General features: G+C 47.4%; 1 protein-coding gene across 1 annotated transcript; it reads left to right on the top strand.

The window, feature by feature from the left end:
* Positions 1-2,129: 2,129 nt before the first annotated feature.
* LOC146207329 (uncharacterized) lies at positions 2,130-24,871 on the top strand. The gene is made up of 7 exons (XM_084585724.1): positions 2,130-2,436; positions 2,505-2,591; positions 2,699-2,922; positions 3,316-3,462; positions 9,420-9,643; positions 10,874-11,003; positions 23,417-24,871. Exons 1-7 carry the CDS (start codon positions 2,385-2,387, stop codon positions 23,576-23,578), a joined length of 1,026 nt encoding a protein of 341 aa, XP_084441850.1. The 5' UTR covers positions 2,130-2,384; the 3' UTR covers positions 23,579-24,871.
* The last annotated feature ends 569 nt before the right edge of the window (positions 24,872-25,440 follow it).

The following is a 25,440-nucleotide window of genomic DNA, read 5'->3' as shown; positions in this document are numbered from 1 at the left end:
ATTGGTGCTCAGTGGAGCTCTTTTACTGAAGTCACAGTATTTGCACTTTGATATTCGCTTTGGATTGCCCTATGCATCTTTTGTTGTCTAAGAGTGCAGAACTCGACTGAGCATCTGCAGTGTGATCTGTGTGTTGTATTCTGTACATGCATGAGGTAATTTGAATGAGGGAAACCGCAGTACTGAGCACGGAGAATGCATGCAGCTGTGCCCTTTTCCTTCAGAATAGAGCATGGCTGCCAACAAAGGAAATTGGAGGAAGCGAAATTATCACAATAAAGTGAGGGGTACAGTCAAAGGCTGTATGAAAAGAAACATGGGAGCAAGTATCATGGCATACAGCCTTTGCTACGAAGTGTTGCCTGTTAAACCACCATGAAAAGTCTAATATTTTAAGCAATTCTTTAAAGGGACAATTCCTGTGTTATCTGCCTAGCCAATCCAAAGTGGTCAGGGAACCGAAGAGGACTGAAGCCACTTTACTGCATGGTATTTGCACGGGTTCTGCTCATACTTCTGTGTAGATATAGAAATAAAAATGACAACCCTCTTTGCTGTGCTTCTTATGTTGCTGAATTTCCTTATTTGGTTTTTGACACCATCATGTCGCCCTGATGAGGATTTGAAGAGGCAGTTCCTGTTCACTTTTCTGAAAAGAGCAGGAGTCGGCACATTTCTCGGCACGACATTGTTTAACAGGGAGACTTTATGTGTCTTACAATTTATATTGCTGAAAGGGGCTTAATTCAAATGACGGCAATGGCTCACTACTGTTAATTGTAAGTGCCAATTGTATGCTTTGCTAACTCACAGAACTGTGCCACAAACTCTCTTCTTTAATTACTGTTTAATTCCATGCTGTAAATAGTTGCTGGTGGAATTGATGCAAGGTTAATTCTGCCCACAGCCAGATTCAGCCTCAACCTCGTCATACAGCCATAAAGTTGACTCCCCCCCTCCACCTTTTCCTATAGCACATGCTTGGGAGTAATTAAGCTTTATGTATGTCAAGCAGATGGCCTTGAGCTTGTCTCTTTTTAAGCCACCCCTCTCTCACTAGGTGCACCAAGTCAACCCTGTCCGAGGGCTGATACCTGGTTTTGGCCACTGTACGTGGACGAGCTGTCATGTGGGGTTGATTTCCTAGCCACTTTTAAATGTTATAACCAACGTACGATAGACTGGTACAATGATTTTCTCCACAAACAGGACAACCACATGCTTTGGCTGGCTCCTTGTCTGTGGTTCGCCTTGTGTTCACGCTAGCCTCTTTTCATAAAACTCCTCAATAAATCTGGGTCGCTTTGCCAGTATAACTCTTGTTTTCCTTCAAAATGTACTAAACAGCTGTTTTTTTTTTTTTAATTTTTATTATACTGCGACCTGTATATGTGCTTAGACAACACCCTAGGTAGCAGCAATTGAATGCTTCATTTGAGAAGTTGGGACTGAAAACCGGCAACTATTTAATGATTTGAAGTGAAGTATTAAACATTACAAACATGTTGCGGGTGTGGTGTCATGGAATGTTTCTAATTTGTAATGTTTTTAATTTGCAACTAAAGATTGTGCCTGCCATAGATTAATGCACAGCACGATTATTTTGCATGGAAAGTTCGCTTATTATCATTCATCACTACCGCATGGTGGGACAGTGCACCTTTGGAGGCAAGCTTGGAGGGGAATGTCTAGCGCCAGCCTCTACTGAAAAGTGGCAGCCTTGCCAGCCTTGTTTTGTTCCCTTCACAACTGGCAGGCCTGCATGTTGTTGCAGCATCGTGAGATGCGAAGCCGCATAATTTAAGAATATCAGTGAATGTGAATTTGAATAGCGGTTGACGTTGACGCTGGCGGACGTTGCGGGAAAGATTGGTCGGATTGGTGGTTCAAAAAGATGGTCTTCTGGGAAAGTCATGGTCATGAGCATGGTTATGGCATGGTTGGCATGGTGACCAAATTCACACACGTAACAAGGACACAGACATAAAAAAAAGACAGGACGAGCGCTACTCTTTTTAATTAATGATGACGCACTAACCAACTATTCCACTGTTCTACCAGTTCTACTGGTTCTACCTTGATTCCAAAGGAGGCACTCCTAACATTCATCCATGACCCTATCCACGAGGGCATACTTCCGCCATGATGCCACGAGCGGCTCTACCATCCATCCATATGTATGAGCAGCGTGCGGCTGGTGACTGGTGAAACCACGGCGGGTGAAACTTCAAAACGCGGGAAGTGTTCGGCGTGCTGAACTTACTGTTGCAGCTGTGTTCGCAGTGCGGTATGTTGTAGGTGGAGCTCGGTTTCAGAGTCTTCTGTGAATCTCAGTGTGAACCGTCTGCAGCGACAGTGGTGAAGCTGCCTTCAAGACCTTTGCGATGCCGTTGCAACTCAAGGAGACTGCTGGCCTTCGCTGCACGAAAGGCAATGGTGAGACTGTAATTAGGTCAATTCGGTGTCGGTCGGCTTGATTTACTGGTGTTTTTTCAAATTTCCAGAAGTCATACAGTCCCTGGCCAGGCTATTAGAAAAGGTGCACCGCCTAGAGGTCAGCAAGCGTACTGCTCGTGACTGTGGTAGCGAAGGTAAGTGTAGCATCTGCTTGTATTGCTAGCTCACCATGTCACTGATACTACTTGAGGAGCTTTAATACTAGTTCCCCCCCTCCCCCCTTCTCTCTCTTTTCATGTAGAACTTGGAAATCACATCGCGCTGGTGGAGGCACAGTGCGCCTTGCTTGAGGAGCAACTACGCTACGCTCGAAGGGTCTTGGCTTTTTCTACTAACCTGAGGAGCACTCCCGACATTTCACCGGACACGCCGCACCTGAAGTCTTTCACCTACGACAGCGATGATGTCTTTACTGACCCCCCCAAGGCACCCAATGAAAGAGCATCGAGAGACGCGGCTCCAAAGGTGCGATCCGTTAGCCATTTGAGGGTCTGCTCTTGTGCGTGTGACATTCAAGGCCTCGCAGTGTGAAACGAGCGGCATGACATTATTCGCAATCGTCTGTGGTTTAGCTGGCCGCGAATAAGCCTGTAAGCATAATTAATTCTAAAGTTTTCCTCTGCCTTGAAGACTTCTCACTCCAATTCTATTCAGGATTTGTTACATGCACAGAGAGGTGGCCATAAAAGGAAAAAGACCAACAGCAAAGTAGCAGCTTTTGAATGCATGCTGGCTGTATAGTGACCAAATATAAAAAACAAACAAAAAAAAGTTGTCTTACATGCAGATGACCTAAAAAATTTTGTAAACACTGCCTTGGATGTAAACTGTAACATATGTAACCTTGCTTGTTTTCAGGTGCCTGAAGGTCCAGCTGTGGCAAAACGTCAGAACAGAACTCGCCGAGCTAAGTCAACGCCTGCCGTTCAGCATGCTCCTTCTTTGTCCAGCCAGCTCCAACAGTGCAGGCTCACTGTGGCAGATGCACCTTTCATCCTGACTAAAGTGAGGGCCTTTTTCTTGGCACTGTTGCCGGGCAGCACTTGATGTAGTTAGTCTCGGCTTTCCTTCACCTAATAGCGACTGCATGTTGAGCTTCACATCTTGTTCAGATATGTATCATGTATATGTTGATATGTTATCACTGCTGAGTTATGATGTCAAACTACGTCAAGATTTGATGAGCGAGTTGGAAGCATCGGATAGATTGTGTCACAGAAGACGTTCATGTCGGAGCGCATGCTAAGATGTTATAACAAGCACAGCACCTAATAAGGGTTAGACGTAGTGTACTGTGATAGTCATCGCCATCGACATGCACCTGTGCGTTGTGCGACGAAGACGAAGTACGCTGGGCTCGCCGTTGCAAGGTCCTGTCCTCACAGCTCTCCATCTGAGCTTCAATAAACGCCCTATTACAATTGGTGGAGGTGCCGGAAACGATCCCACCCAAACTGGAACTGCGAAGCCGTACACTACCCTCTACGACCGCCATGCAAGACACTTCGACGCTGCCGGCCGTTCCACCCACGATCATGTGTGCTGGCGTCGTGCGCCAGCGTGACCCTTGCCTGTTCAGCGGCACGGCCGATCAAGATGTCGACGACTGGCTTTCATCCTATGAAAGAGTAAGCACCTACAACAAGTGGGATGACTCATACAAGCTCAGTAACGTCATATTCTATCTGACGGACGTGGCGCACCTCTGGTTTCGCAACCATGAGGCTGACCTGTCATCTTGGTCGACATTTAAAAAGAATTTCGCGGAAGTGTTCGGCCGCCCGGCAGTGCGTAAGCTTCGTGCCGAACAACGTTTACACGATCGTGTTCAGCGCGCTGATGAGACCTTTACCAGCTACATAGAAGACGTCGTTGATCTCTGCAAACGAGTCGACCCGGCCATGCCGGAAGCAAACAAAATCCGCTACATCCTCGAGGGCATTTCTGAGGACGCCTTCCAGATGCTGGTAGCGAAAGATCCCACCAGCGTTAGTGAACTCGTGAAGCTTTGCCAGAGCTACGACGAGCTCCGCAAGCGGCGCGCTTCTAGGCGCCGCTCCAGTGTGTGCGACGAAGGCGTATCCGCATTAGCCCTGGGTGGTTCGCCAATTTCTGAAGGGAGCCCGCTGAATCAAAAGATCAAAGATTTTATTCGTGAAGAGGTCGCACGTCAAATCTCACTCCTTCCCCATTTTCAAGACTCGGGCCGCCTCGTTCCTGAACTGGCTCCATCTTTGGCCCCTGCTATACGCCGTGTCGTGCAAGAACACGTCGCTGATGCCTTGCCGTCCAACCCCGTGGTGCCGCCTGTGACGGCACCTCTCACGTATGCCCAAGTAACGGCTAGGCCACCACCTTCGCCCACGTCTGGCTCCTATGTGCAGGTCCCTGCCTACCGTTCACCGCCGCATGCTGAGCCTTCGTTTCAAGCCCCACCCTCAAGATTCCGCCCACATCCTATGAAACCATGGCGTACTACGGACAACCTTCCGATTTGCTATGCCTGCGGTCGGCCGGGCCATGTTGCGCGCCTTTGTCGCCAGCGCCTCCAACCTTCACAGCCTGACATTCGATTTTACCCGTACGATACCGACTCACGCTCGCAAATGATTCCGCCCGGTTCTCAATTTGTCCCACAAGATCGCCAAACCTATACCACTCGTCGATCACATTCTCCTCGGCGCCGATCGCTTTCTCCAATGCTGCGACGTTCTACCAGCACCGTTGAGGGAAACTAACAGTCGCAGTTCCGGGGGCAAGAACTGCGCTTGTTTCGAATTCCTCAAGTCCTCCATGCCGTCCCGCTAATGTTATCAAAGTTTCTGTAGAAGGCGCCACAGTTCTCGCTCTCGTCGATACCGGTGCAGCCGTCTCCGTCATCAGTGAAGCGCTCTGCCGTCGAATTCGCAAAGTGACCACTCCGATTTCCGACTTTTCGCTCCGCACCGCCTCATCACAGCACATTCACCCCTCCGCATCTTGCACAGCCCGTGTGCTCATTCAAGACGTCTTGTACCCCATCGAGTTTATTGTTCTGCCGAACTGCTCGCATGATATCATCCTCGGATACGATTTTCTATCGACTCATCAAGCCGTTATTGACTGTGCTCGTGCACAAATTGCCTTCGCCCCCCTCTGTGATGCCCCCTTTTGTGATACCCCTCCCCGCACTGCAAAACTTCTCGTCGCCCATGACACCGACATTCCTCCGTTCTCTGCTGCCCTCGTACCACTGTCTTGTGAGTGGGTAACCCCTTTGACTGCGATTTTTACACCTTCCGAAGCCACCTCCCGTCATCCCTGCCTCCTTTTTCCGTTCGCTGTTCTCGAAATTCAAGACGGCAAGAGTGCACTTTACGCCTCGAACCCATTTTCTTGCCCAGCAGTCCTGCTCCGTGGCGAATGCATTGGACGTCTTGAAGAGCTTGATCCCAGTCATATCACCACTCTTGCTGACTCAACCCCCTCCTTCGACGCTAGTCTGTGCTCTTGCGATGTTGCGACCGCTTCGACGCCCTCCGACGTTTTCCAACATGCTATTGATGCTGATCTTCCACTTGCGCAACGTGATCAACTTGTCGCCCTCTTGCAGAACTTCGCTTCTTCATTCGACTTTCCTCAAACTGACTTGGGCCGCACGTCTGTCGTAGAGCACACCATCGACACCGGTAAAACTGCACCTTTGCGCCAGCGCCCCTATCGCGTGTCGGCTTCGGAGCGCCAAGTAATTGCTGATCATGTGGACGACATGCTCCGTCGGGGTGTCATTCGGCCATCCCACAGTCCCTGGGCGTCTCCAGTTGTGTTGGTACCTAAGAAAGATGGCTCCTTCCGGTTTTGTGTCGACTACCGCCGGCTCAACAAGATCACGCGCAAGGACGTCTATCCTCTGCCACGCATCGATGACGCACTAGACTGCTTGCAGGGCGCCGAGTTTTTCTCCTCGTTGGATTTACGATCTGGCTACTGGCAGGTGCCAATGGCTGACGCTGACCGCTCTAAAACTGCCTTCATCACACCAGATGGATTATATGAATTCAACGTCATGCCCTTTGGGCTTTGCAACGCCCCGGCCACATTTGAACGCCTCATGGACACTGTGCTTCGTGGATTCAAGTGGCGAACCTGTCTTTGCTATCTCGATGATATCGTAGTCTTTTCTACCGATTTTCAATCCCACCTGCTCCGACTGAAGGACGTTCTCACTTGTCTCGCTACCGCCGGCCTCCAACTGAATCTGAAGAAGTGCCGCTTTGCTGCTCGCCGACTAACAATTCTAGGTCATGTCGTTTCTAAGGATGGCATTCTTCCCGATCCCACCAAACTTCGTGCAGTTGCCGAATTCCCACGCCCAAAATCACTGAAGCAGCTACGAAGTTTCATTGGCCTATGCTCCTACTTTCGCCGCTTCATCTTAAATTTCGCCTCTATTATTGCTCCTCTCATCCAGCTCCTCTCCGGTAGCTCCGACCTCTCCGCATGGACACCTGCTTGTGATGACGCCTTCAACACTTTACGCCGTCTTTTGGTTTCGCCTCCCATCCTCCGCCACTTCGACCCGAATGCGCCAACTGAGATTCACACTGACGCTAGCGGTATTGGGATAGGCGCCGTTCTCACCCAACGCAAACCTGGTATCCGAGACTATGTGGTGGCGTACGCAAGCCGCACCTTGACCAAGGCAGAGTCCAATTATTCTGTTACGGAAAGAGAATGCTTGGCCATTATTTGGGCCATCGGCAAATTCCGTCCGTATGTCTATGGCCGACCATTTTATGTGGTCACTGATCATCACGCTCTGTGCTGGCTGGCGTCCCTCAAGGACCCGTCCGGCCGCCTTGCTCGCTGGGCTCTTCGCCTCCAAGAGTATGACATTCGTGTCATATATCGCTCAGGCCTCAAGCATACTGACGCGGACGCTCTTTCGCGCTCACCGCTGCCTCCCTCTTCGTTGCCTGATGAGATCTGCGCCTACGATTTGTCTTCGCTTGCCACTATTGACATGGCCACGGAACAGCGGCGCGACCCGTGGATATCTACACTTCTGGACTTTCTTTCAAGTCACTCTCCAGGTCGTCTGTCTCGGGCGCTTGCCCGCCAAGCTCACCATTTTTCAATTCGTGACGGGCTGCTCTATCGCCGCAATTATCTTCACGACGGAAGGAAGTGGCTTTTAGTCATCCCCCGTCATCTCCGCGCCGAAATTTGTGCTGCTTTCCATACTGATCCCCAGTGCGCCCACGGCGGAGTGTTGAAAACCTACACGCGCTTGCGTCTACGCTTCTTCTGGCGTGGAATGTACCGCTTTGTCCGCCATTTTGTCCGCTCCTGCCAGTCTTGCCAACGCCGAAAAACTCCTCTCAAGTCCTCTGCTTCGTTGCAGCCGTTGCCCTGTCCTGCCCGTCCGTTTGATCGTGTCGGCATAGATCTATACGGTCCCCTTCCTACAACTTCAGCTGGCAACCGCTGGATTATCGTGGCAGTGGATCATCTAACCCGCTACACTGAGACATCATCATTGCCCTCTGCTTCCGCACGCGACGTGGCTGCCTTTATTCTGAAAAACCTGGTTCTTCGCCATGGTGCCCCTCGCGAACTGCTCAGTGACCGCGGACGCGTTTTCTTATCAGACGCTCTTGAGGCTCTCCTGAAAGAATGCCGCATCATACACCGCACCGCTACCTCGTACCACCCTCAAACGAATGGACTGACAGAACGTTTTAACCGCACTCTCGGTGACATGCTGGCTATGTACGTGAACACCGACCATTCCAATTGGGACCAAGTTCTACCGTTTGTTACTTACGCATATAACACCGCGACACAGGCCACTACTGGATTCTCTCCATTCTTTCTCCTTTACGGGCGCGAGCCACCCTGTACTATGGACACACTTTTTCCCTACCGCCCTGACGTTTCCGAATCTTCCCCGCTATCCGATGCCGTCACGTACGCAGAAGAATGCCGTCAGCTCGCCCGCTCTCTCACAACAGAAAATCAGTGGCAACAAAAATACCTCCGTGATACCGGCGAATCTTCGCCATATCTCCCGGACACACTGGTGTGGCTCTGGGTGCCCTCCACAACCCCTGGCCTTTCAAAGAAGTTTCTTGCTCGCTACCACGGGCCATATAGGGTCCTCCAGCAAACATCTGCAGTCAACTACGTAGTTGAGCCCGTCACGCCCTCTGCAGACTTGCGTCGCCGTGGTCGTGAAACAGTTCACGTGAACCGATTGAAGCCATTCTATGACCCCGCTGTGCTTTCCGCGCCATAAGTCGCCAGGATGGCTCCTTTTTTTACCCGGGGGGAAAATGTACTGTGATAGTCATCGCCATCGACATGCACCTGTGCGTTGTGCGACGAAGACGAAGTACGCTGGGCTCGCCGTTGCAAGGTCCTGTCCTCACAGCTCTCCATCTGAGCTTCAATAAACGCCCTATTACAGTAGTAAAGTCTTTTATTCCTATTGTGGCACTTGGTTGGCCTGTACTTGAAGGCAGCTTGGCACTGAGAAGAGGCAGCTGTTCCATTCTCTCAGCTTTATGGGATATCAAAAAATGAGAGGGGTTCAACACTGCTGAACCGGATGTGGAGCGAAAGCTTTCAGTGCGGGCAACTCAATGTCATTCATCTCTACCAGGGTGGCAACTATCAAGTTGGTGTTATCACCAGTGGTTTCTTCTTCATCTTCCTTCTCATCTTCCTCCTCTTCTTCTTCCTCTTCGTCCTATTCTTCTTCTTGGCTCAAGGTCATTTGTGGAGTCTGCACCACGGCGGAGGTGCGACATGCTGAAGAGGCGAAGCGGCTGGCGTAGTGTTGCTTTTGCAACAAAACAAGTTGTGTGGCCAAACTCTTTCGTCACTGTCATTGATGGTGGCATTTGTAGAGAAGCTCCATTGACACACTTACTCGTGTGCATTGTAGTCTTGGCTCATCCCAGTGGCATTGCTGTTTTCAGAGTACCACCTCCAGTCACTCGCTTCCTGCAAACCTTCAGAACCTGGTGTCCTTGCTCAAGAAAGCGAGACTGCAGTGTAGCCGTGCAGGAGAACATGGCGCTGCTGGCAGTACCCACCGACAGCTCTGTGTGGTGGGCAGCATGGGGTTGCCCCGGAGCAGCAGTGACCCCGACCTGGCCTCCCAGTCTGATGCTACTAGCAGAGACCTCGTCCAGCTTATGCTGTGAGTCGAACCATTGTTCCTCTTCTGCAGTAGCATTAAGCCTCACTGCCGATGCAGCGATTACTGTCTTGTTGCAAGTGCTCGCTTCAGATTTGAATGAAGCCCGCATGCTAGGTTTGTTAAAGAATTGTGCACATTGTACAATTAGGTGATGAGACAAGAATGCGACCTTCCGTTTATTCACTGGAAAAGACTCAATAGCCCCGGTAGTAAAAACCTTGCAGAGCTTTCCGAGGTGCATGGCGAGTAGTGGCGTCTCGTCTTCACTGGCGGGCATGCCGTTAGCGCTTCACAGGTCGCCTCATAGTAGTATTTTAGCTTCTAGGTCTGGAGCAAAAGTGTGAATATGTTTTTGCATGTGCATTCATCCTATCCTAAATTAGTGTAGCAGATTGGCAGTAACGTTGCTCTAATATAACTGTAGAGGCAGTGGCTTGCAAGAGGAGCTGACCTTTTCAAATATTTGAGGTGTGCTTTATTTCTGTTGTTTGTGCATAACTGGTACATTGAGTGATTTACCACTACCTTTAACGTTGTGACATGTCCCACATTTTGAAGAGAAGTAGAGGACCTTTAGAAAAATGGGCTTCCATGTTGTCAAAATTGAGGGACAAAAAAACCTTGGCATCAAAAGCATCATTTATCTTTTCCTGTTATGGGTCCAGTACGATAAAAGAAGAGTAATCTCATCTGTGGCCGCTGCAATTCTGCTGCGTAAAAGGAACAGTAGCAGAAAGGAAAGGTGGATAGGTACTATTTCGAGGAGCATAGCCTTATGTGACAACCTTCTTCAAATTGCATTTATCTGCGCAGCATACTGTCTGTTGTGCATGTGGGCTATAGAGCCGCCTTAATCTTCGAGGACTGACTGCAGAGGGTGGCACTTGGCCTTTGAAGTAGAAGGATACCAGGAAAAGCGAACAGACAGGATGAAAATGTGGAAATTGCAGAGTGCAGCAAGGTACTTGGGATGCAAAAGATGCAACGTTGCCCCAGTGCCATGAGGATGGCTCTTGTAGCTCTTGTATGCAGAGCTTCAACTTCTCGGTAGACCTTCATGAGAACAGATCTAGTGACAGCGCACTACTATTTAAAATTTAGTATGCCCGTCGACCTAAAAACTTTTGAAGATATTTTATGATGCCTGCAAAGCATGGGTTGCTTCAACGGCTCTTGTTAGTTGCTTTGAAAAATTATCTTTATGCATGACTTGTGTTTTGGCCCTTGCAGCCAAGGAGAGCAGCTCCTGAAGCAGTTGAGCCAGACCCAAGTGCCTGGCACACGGCACTCTCTCAAGTGTCAGTGCCGCCGCCTGATAAGCCGTATCCAGGCTAAGTTGGCCGAGGTTGGCAAGGGAAAGGTGAGACAGAAGACAACTCTATCCCAGTTCCTATTTATTGTTGGGAGCAGTAGTAGCGAGGGCCTTAAAACGAAACGGAGTAGTAGCAAGTTTCTTGTGTCTATACCTGGCTGAATCAAATAAATTTGGTCAAAGCAGTGCAATGGAAGCATCTGCTAATCATTTCAACATTTGTGTAGTCCTAGAAAATGTTTCCCTTGCATTGCTTAACTAAATTTAGTCTCAAAATGGTGGACGTTTGGCACAGGTATCATAGCAGTGCGTGTTCAAAACCACTACAGATGTTTCACTTGCTTCCGCTCTTGAATACCCTCACACAAGGCCTAATTGCAGCATTGTTGCACCTACGGTGCTGTTGCTGCACAGTGGTGCATGCCAGCCCTTGGTTGCAGTCTTGATGCACAAGACATGTGCTGCAAATTCAGCTATGTGTGCACTTTGTCAGAGTCTCAGTGTCTAGCACACAGTGCAATGTACAGTGCTCATTTTTTGCTAGTCTTAAATAGTGCCCATGGTGGCATGGTCCAGTGGCAAGCATTCAGTCTGTTGACCAGTGTCTGACTTGCAGCACATCTGATCTCTCTGTTCGGCATTAGACCAAAATGGAAGAGAGCGGGTACTTGGGTTTTGCCTGGCCATCGCATCGTAGCATCACAATTGATTTGACAGTCACCTGTATGTACATAGTGGTTCTTCTCCTTGCATTTACTGCTGCTATTATGCTTGCTTTCCTGCATTAGTTTAACGAGGTGTTCCTTTTAGATATCTCGATGCACTTGATAGCAGGTTAAAGGGGCACTGGAAAGGGGCCCACCGAGGATAATAAAAGCTGATGGTACTGATATATTGAATCGCCTATCATCTTTTCTCAAAATTTTTGATCTAGGATATGTAGCGCCATATTTAGCATATTGTCACGTGGTGGTGACAAGGTAAATTATCAGCTCAATTTTAAAGAATTGTGCACAGCATAGACACGATGATATTTCCACTACATATAGCCACTTTCAAAACAACCTATCAGCGCCTCTTCAAGGACAGGGAAGAGTAGTACTTGGAATATTGGCATCTCAGTGTTTACTGCCATTCAAGGTTTCGGCAACATGTTAACTACATTAATGGTGTGCACAGGCGAAATTTTGAGCCCGAGCCCGGCCTGGCTTTTAAATTTAAGGCCCGGCCCATCATGCTATAATTCCGGTTGAAGCGGTGAAAAAAAAAAAAAAACAAAAAAAAAAAACTTTCAGGATAGGTTTATCCAAGATCTTAAAATGTTGAGTTCTCAGGTTTGAAATGACAAATTTGCTGAATAGGTAGGGGCACAGGACGTACGTATAATTAACTTATAGCGCAAAAAATTACCGACGATTATGTTACTTCCTAATGCGAAATTTGAACGCAGCTCATCAGCTGTTTCACGTTATAGATTGAAGCAAAGATTTCGAGCAAGGCACGTATGTACAATTACAGACAACTTTTTTTTAAATTTTTCACACATATTTCATCAACAAACACTCCACTAACAGTTCTTGGCTGTCGTGAAAGAAGCTTTGTGGTCGGAGAAATGAAGAAAGCAATTAAGTTATCAGGACGTTGTGGGAGGCAGTGCATGGGCCCATAGGAATGTTGCGTGACGAACAGATAGCAGTGACTAATTGATGCCACTGACGCCGCTAGCGCGTGAAGAGAACGTGACTGCGTTTTGGCTTGGGTTGCACGTACCGTGACCCGTTGATAGCGAGCCGGCGTTTCGGCAATCGGAAAGCACCCTCGCCACCACGCAGGGGGAGGGGTATAAGCAGCGGCTAACGGGGGAGCGCGCGCAGCAATCAGATGACACGCGCGGTCAGCGCCACACAGGAAGAGGGGGGCTGAAAAGGGGGCGGAGCTGGTTACGAGGCCGACACCGACGCGAAACCCAGCAACGGGCGCCATAGAGCTGCACTCTAAAACAAGTTATCCATTGAATTGAGGCATTTGCAGTGCTTTTGGATAATGAACCCGGTAGCGCTGAAGATTCTTTTGGTGCTACAAATTGTGGTTGGAAAGACTAGTAACTTGTTGTTCGATAGTAAAGAAAGTTTTCGGCAATCAGCCTGCTTGCTTTTCTAAAAGTGCGCTAGCTCTAAACCCAAACAAGTGTTTGATTTTGTGGCTTAGTACTTGGTGAGCTCACCTGCCTCATCGTGTGCCTTTCACATGAAAATTTCGCAATAAGGGAAACAAGAGGAAACTCTTGCACCGCAAATGCTTTGAGCTATGTCCTGCTTCAAACGAGGCCATGCCGAGGCAGGGGTAAATCAGAATAGAGACGTGTGATAGGCAACAGCATGGCGCGGATTTCGAAACTGATACTAAACATCAGCGCCGGTGTTACCAAAGTGGAGAATGCGAAACTTGAAACTAAATAGCCCACAAGTGGCCCCTCTGCTCGGTCACTGACTGCTACCAAAAATCCGTTCGAGGAGGAAAGGCAAGTCGACGCCGGGAAAGAACTCAGAAGCTCTCGCATGGCGGCGACGTGGGAAATTGCTGTGCATTGTAGACGCTTATCGCACTGTGGCCATATCCGTGCTTTAGCAAATGTTTTATGTGTTGGTGATTGGGGTGTCCGGCTCAGCCCGCCCGAGACAAATATACCTTGGCCCGGGTCTCAGGCCGGGTACGGGCCTTCGGGCTGGCCCGAGCCTTAAAGGTATACATACTGCGCTGATATTTCGGCTTTGTGGGAAATCTTCAAGTTGCATTCAAAAAGTGCGATTATGTAAGTTTTGAGATTTATTTACATTTTTGAGCCGATGGAGTTATTTTCAGGGTTTTGTATGCGCGCCTTAGATGCCGTTGCCACGCAGGCAGGAGGCGTGTGTGACGTCGCACAATTAGCAGTGACCTGCTCAAGCCGTACTGTGGTGGCATCACTTCAGACATTACGCCTGTGGGTGATGTCTGAAGCGAGATGATGAGAGACTATATAATCATACGCCTGCGGTGCCACTACATTCTCGAGCGACGAAGAGTAAAACAAGCCAACAGAGTCAGATATTATGTGCAAGTGTGTGCAACTTGCAAGGTACTGGCTGTATCATTGTAACCTAGGTTTTTATGCATCATATAAGTTTTGCTGAAATTTGGATAATTTTCTCTTTCAAGTAACCACAGTCATTCATCGCTTCATCCGCCAAAAAGTAGCCGCTTCATCAAGATGGGAAGGGGAGTTGAAATAGGGGCTTTCACATGGCACAAGCAGAGACAGCAACATATCAAAAGCTGAAGAGCTAATTATAGGGGGCTGAATAGTTTTAGAAATTACAGGGCGCTGATTATTGTTAGCAAAAGATATGCAGCAGTTTTGTTTCTGGAGCACTGTTACTACTGTGACAGACTTGCATGCGTTACTCCCACGAACCGGATCTGTAGCACTTCCCCTGATGGCTTGGACCATTTAAAGAAATTGTCGTTGTTGCTATAATGATAGCTCCGCTGATGTTACATTTTGATGATCTAGACCCAAGTGAAAAATTTCACCAGTTAGTTTCTGTTATATATGCACACGTGGGCATGAAAATGCAGTAACCGGTTCATTTATTTTCCTGCCAGTTCAAATATGCACATATGTTGCCTGCGAGTATTTAGTGTACTGCAAATTCAGGACAAGGAAGACAACTATATTTCATTTGTAGTTTCGTTCTGTCTCATCTCGAGTTGATTTTTCGTGCAAGATTATTTGAATACAAATACCCAAAATGCTCTCAAAGTACCGTATTTTCGCGATTCCTACCTGCCCTCCCTTACTTACAAAATTTTGCGTGTGAATCTAAGTGCTCTCCTTTTTTTTTTTTGCGAGAAAGAGAGCGTAGACAAGGCACCTAGCGCGCTCACTTGCTTAGCCGAACTGGAGCCATTGGAGGCCCAGTGTGTTGCTATGTTTGCGGTGCGATTTCCTGTTCTTGTGTTGCTGCGTTCCGACACTGCATGATAGCTGGCAGCGCAGGACATCAAAAGCCGACTGAAAGCTACCCAGATTATTCTATCAGCGAGTTGTCATGTGGACCTGGAATCGGCGGACATTCGGCGGATCTTGGCAGGTTTGACAGGCATCGCGGGTTCGCATTACTTTGTTTGGTATAAACTGTGTGGCATCCGTAACGGAAGTTGGAATAAGTGTGAAGAGGATTGTGACAGCTCGCTCTGCAATCGCATTAGTGAAGGATGCTTGCTAAGTTTGTTTGCGAAATACATTGTTATTTCTCATGCCCGTCTCATCAAGGTATTGACGCGAAAAAATGGGGAATTGGCGGGTGTGTTACATTTTTCGAATTAACACTGTCTGATCAATTTGAGTATTGTAATCGTGAAAGAAAGAAGGGTGCTTAGAATCAAGTAAGTATAGAATTGTTGAATATCGATGTCGAATATCGAACACTTTGGCACATGGAAAATGCAGATAGTATTACAAACGTTTCAGCATATCTGTCATGTATGTTCTATGTGATTACATGCATTCAGGATGTGCTACAGAGAGCGAGTGCGTTTTCTTTTTAACATACTTTTTGTTTTTATATGCCACATGTAATTTTCATGTATATATCAAGTCCCCTCTTTGCAAAGGCCTGAATGTCATGCTTTTAGCTTTTTCTTTCTAGCATGATGTTTGAGAGCTTGATGTTTGAGCTGCTGTCAGTTGCCCCCTAAGGATTAGCGACACAGCAAGGTTTGCTTCGCAGTTGCTCTGGACATAATAGTCGTGGAAAAAAAAAAAAAAGAAGTTCTGGAAGACTTGTCTCTAATGCTGCGACACATAGATCCACATTCTTAGGTGCTTGGCATCTTTCGGAAATGTATGAAATATGTCCCTTCCCTGCACTGCACTAATGTTATAACCTTGAATTAAAGAGTACTTTTGCACCTCCCTCCCTTTCACTGGTCCGGTAGATGCTTGGGCGGATTCGAGTTCAAAATGCTTAGGGCACAAGCGACTACAGAGACCGACAGCATTCCCAATGCGTCCCAAACGTAGCGTGTAGTGTGTAGTGAGCATACAGCTGCAGTAGGTGCCTGCCATAGCAAGCAGATCAGTGAGTGGTCAGGCTGGGTGTGGAGGCAGGGAAAAAGGTGACTTCACAGCTTCCCGGGAGCAGAAGTTTCAGGTGCAACTGCCAGGTGCACCAGTTCATGAAAAAAAGGAAAAATGCACTTGCCACTGACTTTGTGCAAGAAACAATGCGATTTTAGTAAACTCAAAAGCACCAGCTTTCGTTGCAGTATAAAATTAGGTTATCTAAAATTTGATGTATCCCTTTAAGGGCTGTGCAGCTTGTGGTATGATTGACTAGGCCATCCTGTTACGGGGATATGTCTCCTTGTGCTAGGTGCTAAGCCGGTTGGGCGTGGCAGTGCATAGTTTGAATTATCCGGGGCAGATGAGATTCTCGTTTGAATTAATGAGCTTTTTTGTACATAGACTTCTATGGAGCTTGGCCGACCAAGTAATATAAGTTTGAATTATTCAAGAACTTGTATTATTGAGGTTTGAATTAAACAAGCTTTTACTGTATTTCTTCATCTTTATGCAGTCACGTTGGATTGCCCACACACATTCACTGATCCTTATTATTTCCTCAGTCTTGTTTTCCATTTGCATGTTCTACATAATTATTCTTACTGCGCATTATTTCTAATATGAGTAGGAGAGAATTCTTAATGGCACAGCCTTGGGAGTTTGCATTGTGGGAAGGGAGCAAATTCTCAGGATAGTTACTATTGAGTGATGTGAATGGTTCAGCATGCAAGTGAATATTCAAAGAAATATTTTTTTTTTTTAGTTTTGGTGGTTTTATTTAGCTCAACGATGACAGCTTTGTAGTCACTGAATTGAGTGTTCTATGCTGAATGTTTTTGATTAAATCCTTGTTACGTTTCAGAAGACAGGATAGATATGCATTTTTCTAGTTTAGTGACTAGGGGTGTGCAAATATTCAACATTTTGAATACAGATCAAAGGTCGATTCGTACTCGTATTCGAAAAACTGATATTCAAGGTTTCCGAATATATTCAAAAATTACTGATGTGAAGAAGATGGACCCCTTCACTGGACGCTGATGTAGAAGAAGCAGTCTGTGGAATTGCTATTGCGCAGATTGCGCTGGTCCTGATTGCTTCCGCTTCCTCGCCGACCTCGACATCATCCTCGATGTTGTAATTTAAAACCTTCTTCTACATTTGGTGGAGATGTGGCTTGATATTTTTGCCTCACATTGGAGCTTCGTGCCTGCACACTGCGGGCAATTCGTACGGCCGAAGACGGACACCCACTGGTCGCCCTGATGACCCTGCCGGTCGTCTGCGCTGGCTCCTTACGCCAGTGAGACCTTGAGCTCTTCATTGGGACTGCAACACTGACTCTGACGACTGGCTTGGTTCATACGAGCGAGTGAGTTCACACAATAAGTGGGATGATGCCACGAAGTTAACAAACGTTATCTTTTATTTGACCGGAGTTGCTAACATGTGGTATCGTAACCACGAAACCGATATCCCGACTTGGGACTCGTTTTAGGCGAATCTTACAATTGTGTTTGGTCGTCATGCTGTATGCAAGCTTTGCGCCGAACAACGCCTGCACGGATCACAGCGGCTTAGCAAGACATTTACAAGTTACATTGAAGATGTGGTCCATCTATACAGTCGCATCAACACCCAGATGTCTGAGGCAGACAAGATAAAGCACATCTAGAAGGCCATCGAATATGACGCCTTTCAAATATTTGTCAGCCTTTGCTGGAGCTACAATGAGTTGCGCAAGTAGCGCCTCTTCCCTCAACAGCCTCCCACGCCTGTCGAATTTATTTCTGGACTCTCTGCTACATCTGAGAACTCCTCGCTGCTGCAGCAGCTCAGACTTCATCCCGGAGGAAGTTTCTCACCAGATATCACTACTGCCCACAAACTGTGAGTTGTCCTGCAATTTGGTGCCCCTTCGACAGGTCACTGCCGACCGCATGGCGGAGGCCCATGCCTCAGCCTGCACCAGCCGTTGAGCCCCTCGCATACGCCAGTCGCTCCACCAATGACATGCGCCACTGCTCCTGTTGCACCGCTGACATACGTTGCCGTTGCTGCTCGACCAAGGCCACCCAGCTACCCTTTGGTGTATGCTACGCTACGCCTTCAGGGCCTACACAGGAATTTCTTCAGGCACCACAGCTTTTGGTTCCACCTCGTTCGCAGCTTCGCAATTCTTGGCGAACAAGTGATAATCGTTCAATCTGTTATTCCTGTGGATTTCTTGTCCATATTGCCCGGTACTGCCGTAATCACGCTCCCGGCGATTTTCTGCCACGCCGAATGCCAGCTTCCTCGCAGCCGACCTGAAATCAGTATGCAGCCGCCGATCCACCTGCAAGTTCCGTCGCGAATGATCATTCCACCTTTTCTTCTCGCCGCTCCCTAACTCCTTTGCGACAGCGTCCCAATCTTGCTCAAGAGAAAAACTGAATGCCTCAGGAACGAGAAAAACTGAATGCATCAGTTCCTGTGGCGAGAACTGGGCAACAAGCGAACTGTAAAAGGTTTCGCGTATCTCCCGCAAATCTGCTTGAAGTTTCTGTTGAGGGCGTTGTAGATTGGCTCTGGTCGACACTGGCGCTGCTTTTTCTGCCATGGCTGTAAGTCTTTGCCGTTCATTGCGCAAATTGACGACACCTATTTCAGGATTCTCACTATGCACAGCAAGTGCCCAGCTTGTACAGCCTATAGCGGTATGCTCAGCTCGAGTCATCAATTAGGAAGTTGTGCACTACGCAATAGAGTTCGTTTTTCTGCCTTCCTGTTCTCATGATCTTATCTTGGGTTGGGATTTTCTGTTGCGTCATAATGCGGTGATCAGCTGTGTTCGTGCCAAACTGGAGTTTCTTGCACTTGACGAACCGTCGCCAGATGTTCTTTTTCCCAAAGTCGTCGTTGCCGAAGATAATGACCTCCCTGCATGCTCTTTTGTTCTTGTGCCCACCGCTTGTGCTTTCTCCCGCAGTGCCGATGTACTTTTCATACCAACGGTCATCTTTCTAAATCGCAAAAGTCTTCCCCTGCATTACACGGTACTTTTCTATATCAGCTGGCCTTACCGCGCTCTGGATTTCTAATTCGTTCTCATTTCCTGTGTGCCTACATCGCGGTGAATGTCTCGGCACCATCCAGCTCATTGATTCCATTCTCTCCAGTGACGCAACAACCGCTTCACAGCCCGCTGATTTGGCTGTACTCACACCGCCTGTTCTTGCGCTGGACCAGTCGTCTGCTGACGTTTTCCTCCGCTTCATCGATGCCAGAGTTCCTGGGTCTCAACGCTCTGAACTTCTTGCACTGCTTCATCAGTTCCGTTCGTCGATCCTCACCAGCCTGCTTTGAGCCGCATATCAGCTGTCGGCCACCACATTGACACCGGTTCCTACGCTCCTCAGCGTCAGCGCTTCTATCGAGTGTCTGCCACTGAGTGCCGAGTTATTGAAACCAAAGTTCACACTATGCTTCAGAATGGCGTGATTGAGTCTTCTAACAGTTGTCCTGGTGAGGAAGAAGGACGGTTCTATTCGCTTCTGCATCGACTACCGTCGTCTAAACAAAGTCACGCAGAAAGATGTCTACTCTCTTCTGCGTATAGATGATGCATTGGACTGCTTGCAATGCGCTGATTACTTTTCTTCACTCGATTTATGATGCAGCTACTGGCAGGTGCCCATGACTGCGGAAGATCGCTCTAAAACCGCATGTCACCCCCGACGGCCTCTTTGAATTTATTGTCACGCCTTTCGGTCTCTATAATGCCCCTGCTACACTTCAATTCTGGATACAATTCTACGTGGCCTGAAGTGGAAGACATGCCTCTGTTACCTTGACGACGTTGTGGTGTTCTCGCCGGACTTCGCGACATGGCCGTCCTTTTGATGTATTCATGGACCGTCATGCCCTCTGCTGGCTTTCATCGCTCAAGGACGCCTTTGGCTCTCCGTCTGAAAGAATATGATATCTGTGTTATTTACCGATCTGGTTGCAAGCATAAAGACGCCAACGCTTTGTCTCGCTCGCCGCTTCCAGCCGACCTTGCCACCCTCTCAGTCTTGGACTCCGTGGCGTCTTCGCTCCAATGTCTGTGACATGCCCGCCGAACAACAAAAAGATCCATGGATCGTATCTCTTATTGACAATCTCGGCAACCATTCAGCGATTACTCCTTCCCGCACCATTCGCCGCCAAGCTTCCCACTATAACATTCAGGATAGCCCCCTTTACCAGTGAAACTGCAACTCAAGTGGACGGAAATGGCTCCTTGTGATTCCGCACCATCTACGGACTCAAATATGTACATCTTTCCATGCTGACAGTGCGGTCATGCCGTAGCTTTCAAGATGTACACTCAAATTCATCTTCGCTACTATTGCCGCGGCATGTACAACTCAGTTCTTAGGTACGTTCAATCGTGCCTGGCTTGCCAACGCCGCAAACCTGCCTCGCACTGTTCAGCTGGTGAGTTACAGCCTCTCATATGTCCGCTTAGACTCTTCCATTGCATTGATCTCTATGGCACTCTTCCGTACACAGCTGATGGCAGTCGCTGGGTCATTGTCGCTGTCGACCACCTAACGTCATATGTCAAAACTGCCGCGCTCCCAGCTGCAACAGCCCGAGATGCGGCCGGTTTCTCCTAGGAAATTGCTCAGCGACAGAGGCCGTGCTTTCTTATCTGACGTCGTTCAAGCTCTGCTCGCTCAGTGCAAAACCATTCATCGGACTTGCACCGCCTACCACCTGTAAACAAACTGCCTTACTGAACGATTTAATTGCACCCTCGGTGACATGCTCGCGAAATATGTCGAGTTCAACCACACGAACTGGGACATGGTCCTTCCTTATATATCACCTACGCGTACAACACTGCTACACAATCCAGCACGGGTTTCTTTCCATTCTTTCTGCTTTACGGTCAGCAACCATCTGCTCCCCTTGATACTGTCCTCCCCTACAACCCTGATGCATCTGAATGTACCACAGTGACCAAACCTGCACAGCATGCCGAAGAATGCCGCAAGATTGCTCGGTCGTTCAGGACCGACTCTCAATAGCGCCAAAAACATCACCATGAAACTGATCAGAAGAATGCACCACACTTCGAGCCCGGCTCAATTGTGTGGCTATTGGTTCCATCTGGCAGCCCCGGCCTCTCAACAAAACTGATCTCCAAGTACCATGAGCCGTACCGTGTTGTCGAGCACACTTCACCAGTGAATTACATTGTTGAGCTGCTTACGGCATCTTCCGATTTCCGGTGCCGCAGCCGTGAGACTGTACATGTGCAGCGCCTTAAGCCGTTCTACAACCCCATTCTATCTTCGTTTTCTTAAGTCGCCAGGATGGCTCCTTTTTCTCTGGAGGGGCATTGTCAAGAAGATGGACCCCTTCACTGGACGATGACGAAGAAGAAGTCTGTGAAATTGCTATCGCGCAGATCATGCTGGTCTTGATCGCCCCGCTTCCTCGCCGGCCTCGACGCCGTCCTCGACATCGTAATTTAAACCTTCTTCTACATCAAATACAGTAAAAGTTCTCTGCAGTTTTCCCACACTGCATACTTCATCGCAAAGCTTGACCGCATGCGCTGTGCAGTGAAGCATCCTCAAACGCGAATTGGCTGTTTTGTAAAGAGGGATCTTCTCTTTTGGGAAAAGGGCCTTCCCAAGTCCCGACAGTGTGCGCAAAGCGTAGCCCTTCACGAAACAATGAAATAAAACGTTCTTACTTCGGTTTCATCTCAAATGCAGACATCCGTTTTACAGGTGCTCATCATATAAAATACTGTGATGTAAACAGTTTTCAGCAGTTTTATTTTTAGGTCTGTTCAATAATTTGGGCTTTCAGTTAATTTGGAATTTTTTCTAGTTGCCTGAAGGTCGAATTGGCAAGAATTTACTGTGTTTAGCAGCGATATGACAGCTCCACCCAGTTCCATGCAGGTCCTTTCTGTGAAAAAAGTTGGTTCATGGAATCCTTTATAAAATTTATTCTGGATATTTCAGTAGGGTGTACACTTCTGTGCAGTGGTAGTTTATGTTTATTTGCAAATACCATGTGCATTCTGAAATAAACAAAATGAACAGTTTGCTATTGTTTGATTTCCAGGTCTTTTTTTTTTCCCCAACTGATTAGGCATTCAGTACTCGATTCGATATTCGAAGGCATGTTTTTTCTCTTATTCGTATTTGAGTCGTACTCGAAAATTTCAATATTAGCACACCCCTAGTAGTTACATGTCCTAGCAGGGTAGCAAGTAGCAGCATCAGTGGTTCTTGAAGATTAGTTATGAAACTGTTGTTGTTTACCTGAATGTTTCTAAAGCGTCTCACAAGGGGCATGGGACAATTTGCACAGCAATAATGCATTAGACGAGGCAGGAAAAGGCCTGCGACAGCATAAGCTTCTCGTGTCTGTCACATTGCTTCTGATTGTGTGTCACGTGGAATGAGACTTTATTAGGCTAGTCTCTTTTTCTTGCTATCTCGAGCATCTCAGTGACAATCACGAGATAATTTGTTCGCACACTAAATTTTATAATGTTCAGGCTTGAACTCAATTATCAAGGTAATTCGAAGCCTCCTGTGAGAAGTTTGGAAGACAACCTGTTTCGAGGAACAAGTGCTTTTGGGCGGTGCCTTCACTGCACTGAAAGATTGGGGACAGAGTTGAGAACAGGCGTTGCTGTGAAATGAGATCTGGTCTTTTTCAAGAGTTTTCACATAGCTCGACTGATTTCTCTGGCACTTTAATATCAATTTATTTTAATGTACTTACTAACAAAAAGAATTCGTTGCCACCGTTTCTTTTCTTTAAGTATCTTTTGATCTGCCGCTGGTGGCTCAATGGCTTTGGCATTTGGCTGCTGATTCCAAGGTTGAGAGTTAGGTCCCAGCCACGTTGGCTGCATTTTGGTGGAGGTGAAGTGCAAAAATGCCCACGTGTAGTGCGATATCGGTGCATGTTAAAGAACCCCGGATTATCTATCCTATTCTGGAGCCCTCCACTACAGCATCCCTCATAGCCCACTTGTTCTTTCGGGAGCTTTAAAGGCAAAAATTTCAGTTTTTATTGCTTTTTATTAAAAAACGTTGACATGCTGACCCTGTAATGCGCATGCAGTTGCTCCCTAACTGTAGTTTACAGAAACTATGGTAATATATTTGTCCTTCAGGCTTCCCTTAAGTGAGAGATATTTGAAGTGTGTACCACAATCTTGAGTGTAGCTGTTCACTGGCATTCTAAATATTCAATAAGTTAGTACTAAATTACTAATTCACTCTTCACCTTTAACCGGGTGACTTGAATCATATTTTGTGCCTGTCTGATGATCTCTATTTGATTGCAGACTGGCTCCTCGGGTGGTGTAATGGCGACTTCAGTGCCCCAAAAGAAGAGCACTTTAAAACCAAGATCGGCCTCCACGTCATCCCATTGTGGAGGCCCATTGAACCGTGCCATTATGCGAGAGTTGAAGAGGATTCAGGGCCATCTTGAAGGAAGAATCTGAATTGCATGCCATTGACTTGACTTCCCGCAAACTGCAAAGTGACCCTCATTCCTTTCATGCTGCAGTTGGAGTGTGATTATGCTTTGCTGGCCAGTTGTGTGAACTGGAAGGCACCTCTCGGCTGATCATGTCTGGTTGTGCTTCATATCCAGTGTGCACGGGTGGATGTACGTGTTTGGCACTGGACTGGCTGCTCGCATCCGAGTGCTTTCTCCTGGTACAATGGTTGCAGAAGCAACTGCCAAGGCACACAAGTGGTATCCCTGCGCCCTTTCTGCAGCTGACTGCAGTTTCTTTTATCCTGAAATATTCATCCAACCCCCAAGCATGCATAAAGGTGTTGGGAAAGCAGTGTGCACACTCCTGCTGAAAACAAATGAACTAACTGTGCGAGAGGAAGAGGCGTAAATAATGGACAGCTGCTGTGACAGAGACTGGACACCGAAAGAAATGCAGCATACTGGGCTCTCTGTTGCTTATGCACTGTGAGGCTAATCACTGCAGTGTGGGGACCAGAATGTTGATGCAAGCGTAAAAGTGCATGTGCCTCAAGGAATGAGCAGTCATCCTCATCACACATTTCATTTGCTGTCAGCGTGCTTATATAGTACTTGGAACTCACATGTACAGCTTCCCTGCCGTGAAAATTTCAACAAGGTACTTTAACCTATGTGCCTGCATAGTGATAAATACATATGCCATATTGTAGGTGCCACAGTTTTGTTTGCATTTTGTGCCATCAGTTGTTGCCATGTGTGAGCATCTCAATGCAGCCTTGTAATCTGCCGCTATACTATAGGCAGATACAAACCATTCTACATTCCATGTGTTCTTGTCCATGAAACAGCCTTATCTTGTGCAGTATCCCAACCAGTGATCTGAAGCAAGCTTTCTTGTTCTGTGAAACTGAAGATTGGATTTTGATCGGCAATTCGGATGCGGGTTTTGAGTTCTGATCACACCGAATAAGTTATGTCTTGCTTCTTCACAGGTTCATCATCACTGGTTGGAATACACCTTTAGGACTTTCTTGCTCACATTGCTTTGTTGTGATCATACTGATGTGAAGTTGAGTGCATAGTTTTCAACTAGGAGGCCCTTATGTTTGGAGACGAGTTGATATTTTATCCAATATAAGTGCGTCACAGCTTTTGAATGGAATGTGCAACTGTTTGCTTCCATTGTTGTTACAAGCCAAGCTGTGTGGCTTGGTTTCAAGGCAGTGGTCAAGGAATACATCCAGTAGCTGTAGTAGATATGAGAAGATAAAATAATGCTGTGTCTTCACCCTTAGTTCATGACTTCCGTCAAGATTTTGTTAGGGCTTTCAGCGATTAGTGACCAGTCTGTTAATTTTCTTTTTCTGTGATTGCTCAAAGGAGTTTATAGATTGCCTCACCTGTGCTGAATGAAACATTATACTAGCATTATGCCGAATGAACTCATGCAGCAGAACCTAACAAAGGATCTTTACCCATCTGCAGGGGTCGTACAAGTTGCTAAAGTGTGCCTACCAAAATGTGTCATATACAGTCAAAGCTAATTAATTCAGAACTCTAAAATTATAATTTTAAGTTAATTTGAACTGCACTACTTGATTCGGCTAAGCTCTATAGAAGTCTACGCATAACCAAAGAATGAATTCAAACGTGAGTCGGTTCTGCCATGGATGAATCGAACTATGTGCAGCCGCATTTGGGCGGTCTGGTGCCTGGCACATTGCCAGAGAAATGCCACTAATCTGGTGCCATAGGTACAAACGAGGCTGTGGGCCTCCAAAATGGGACAAGATATAACCGTGCAAAACCATGGAAGAATAGGTAAAGCCAAAACTGCGCTATGACAGGTGCGGCGGCTGGTGG

This window comes from Amblyomma maculatum, chromosome 1, assembly GCF_055883805.1.
Source record: "Amblyomma maculatum isolate TAMU_Amacu chromosome 1, ASM5588380v1, whole genome shotgun sequence".
Taxonomy (NCBI): domain Eukaryota; kingdom Metazoa; phylum Arthropoda; class Arachnida; order Ixodida; family Ixodidae; genus Amblyomma; species Amblyomma maculatum.
The sequence above is the reverse complement of the archived record's forward strand: the minus strand, read 5'-3'. Positions and strand labels throughout refer to the sequence as shown.

Bases quoted from the DNA above. Each gene is read 5' to 3' on its own strand.
- LOC146207329 (XM_084585724.1), top strand. From the start codon at position 2,385: ATGCCGTTGCAACTCAAGGAGACTGCTGGCCTTCGCTGCACGAAAGGC. The intron at 2,592-2,698 runs GTAAGTGTAGCA...CTTTTCATGTAG, and splicing joins TCGTGACTGTGGTAGCGAAG to AACTTGGAAATCACATCGCG. The intron at 2,923-3,315 runs GTGCGATCCGTT...GCTTGTTTTCAG, and splicing joins CGAGAGACGCGGCTCCAAAG to GTGCCTGAAGGTCCAGCTGT.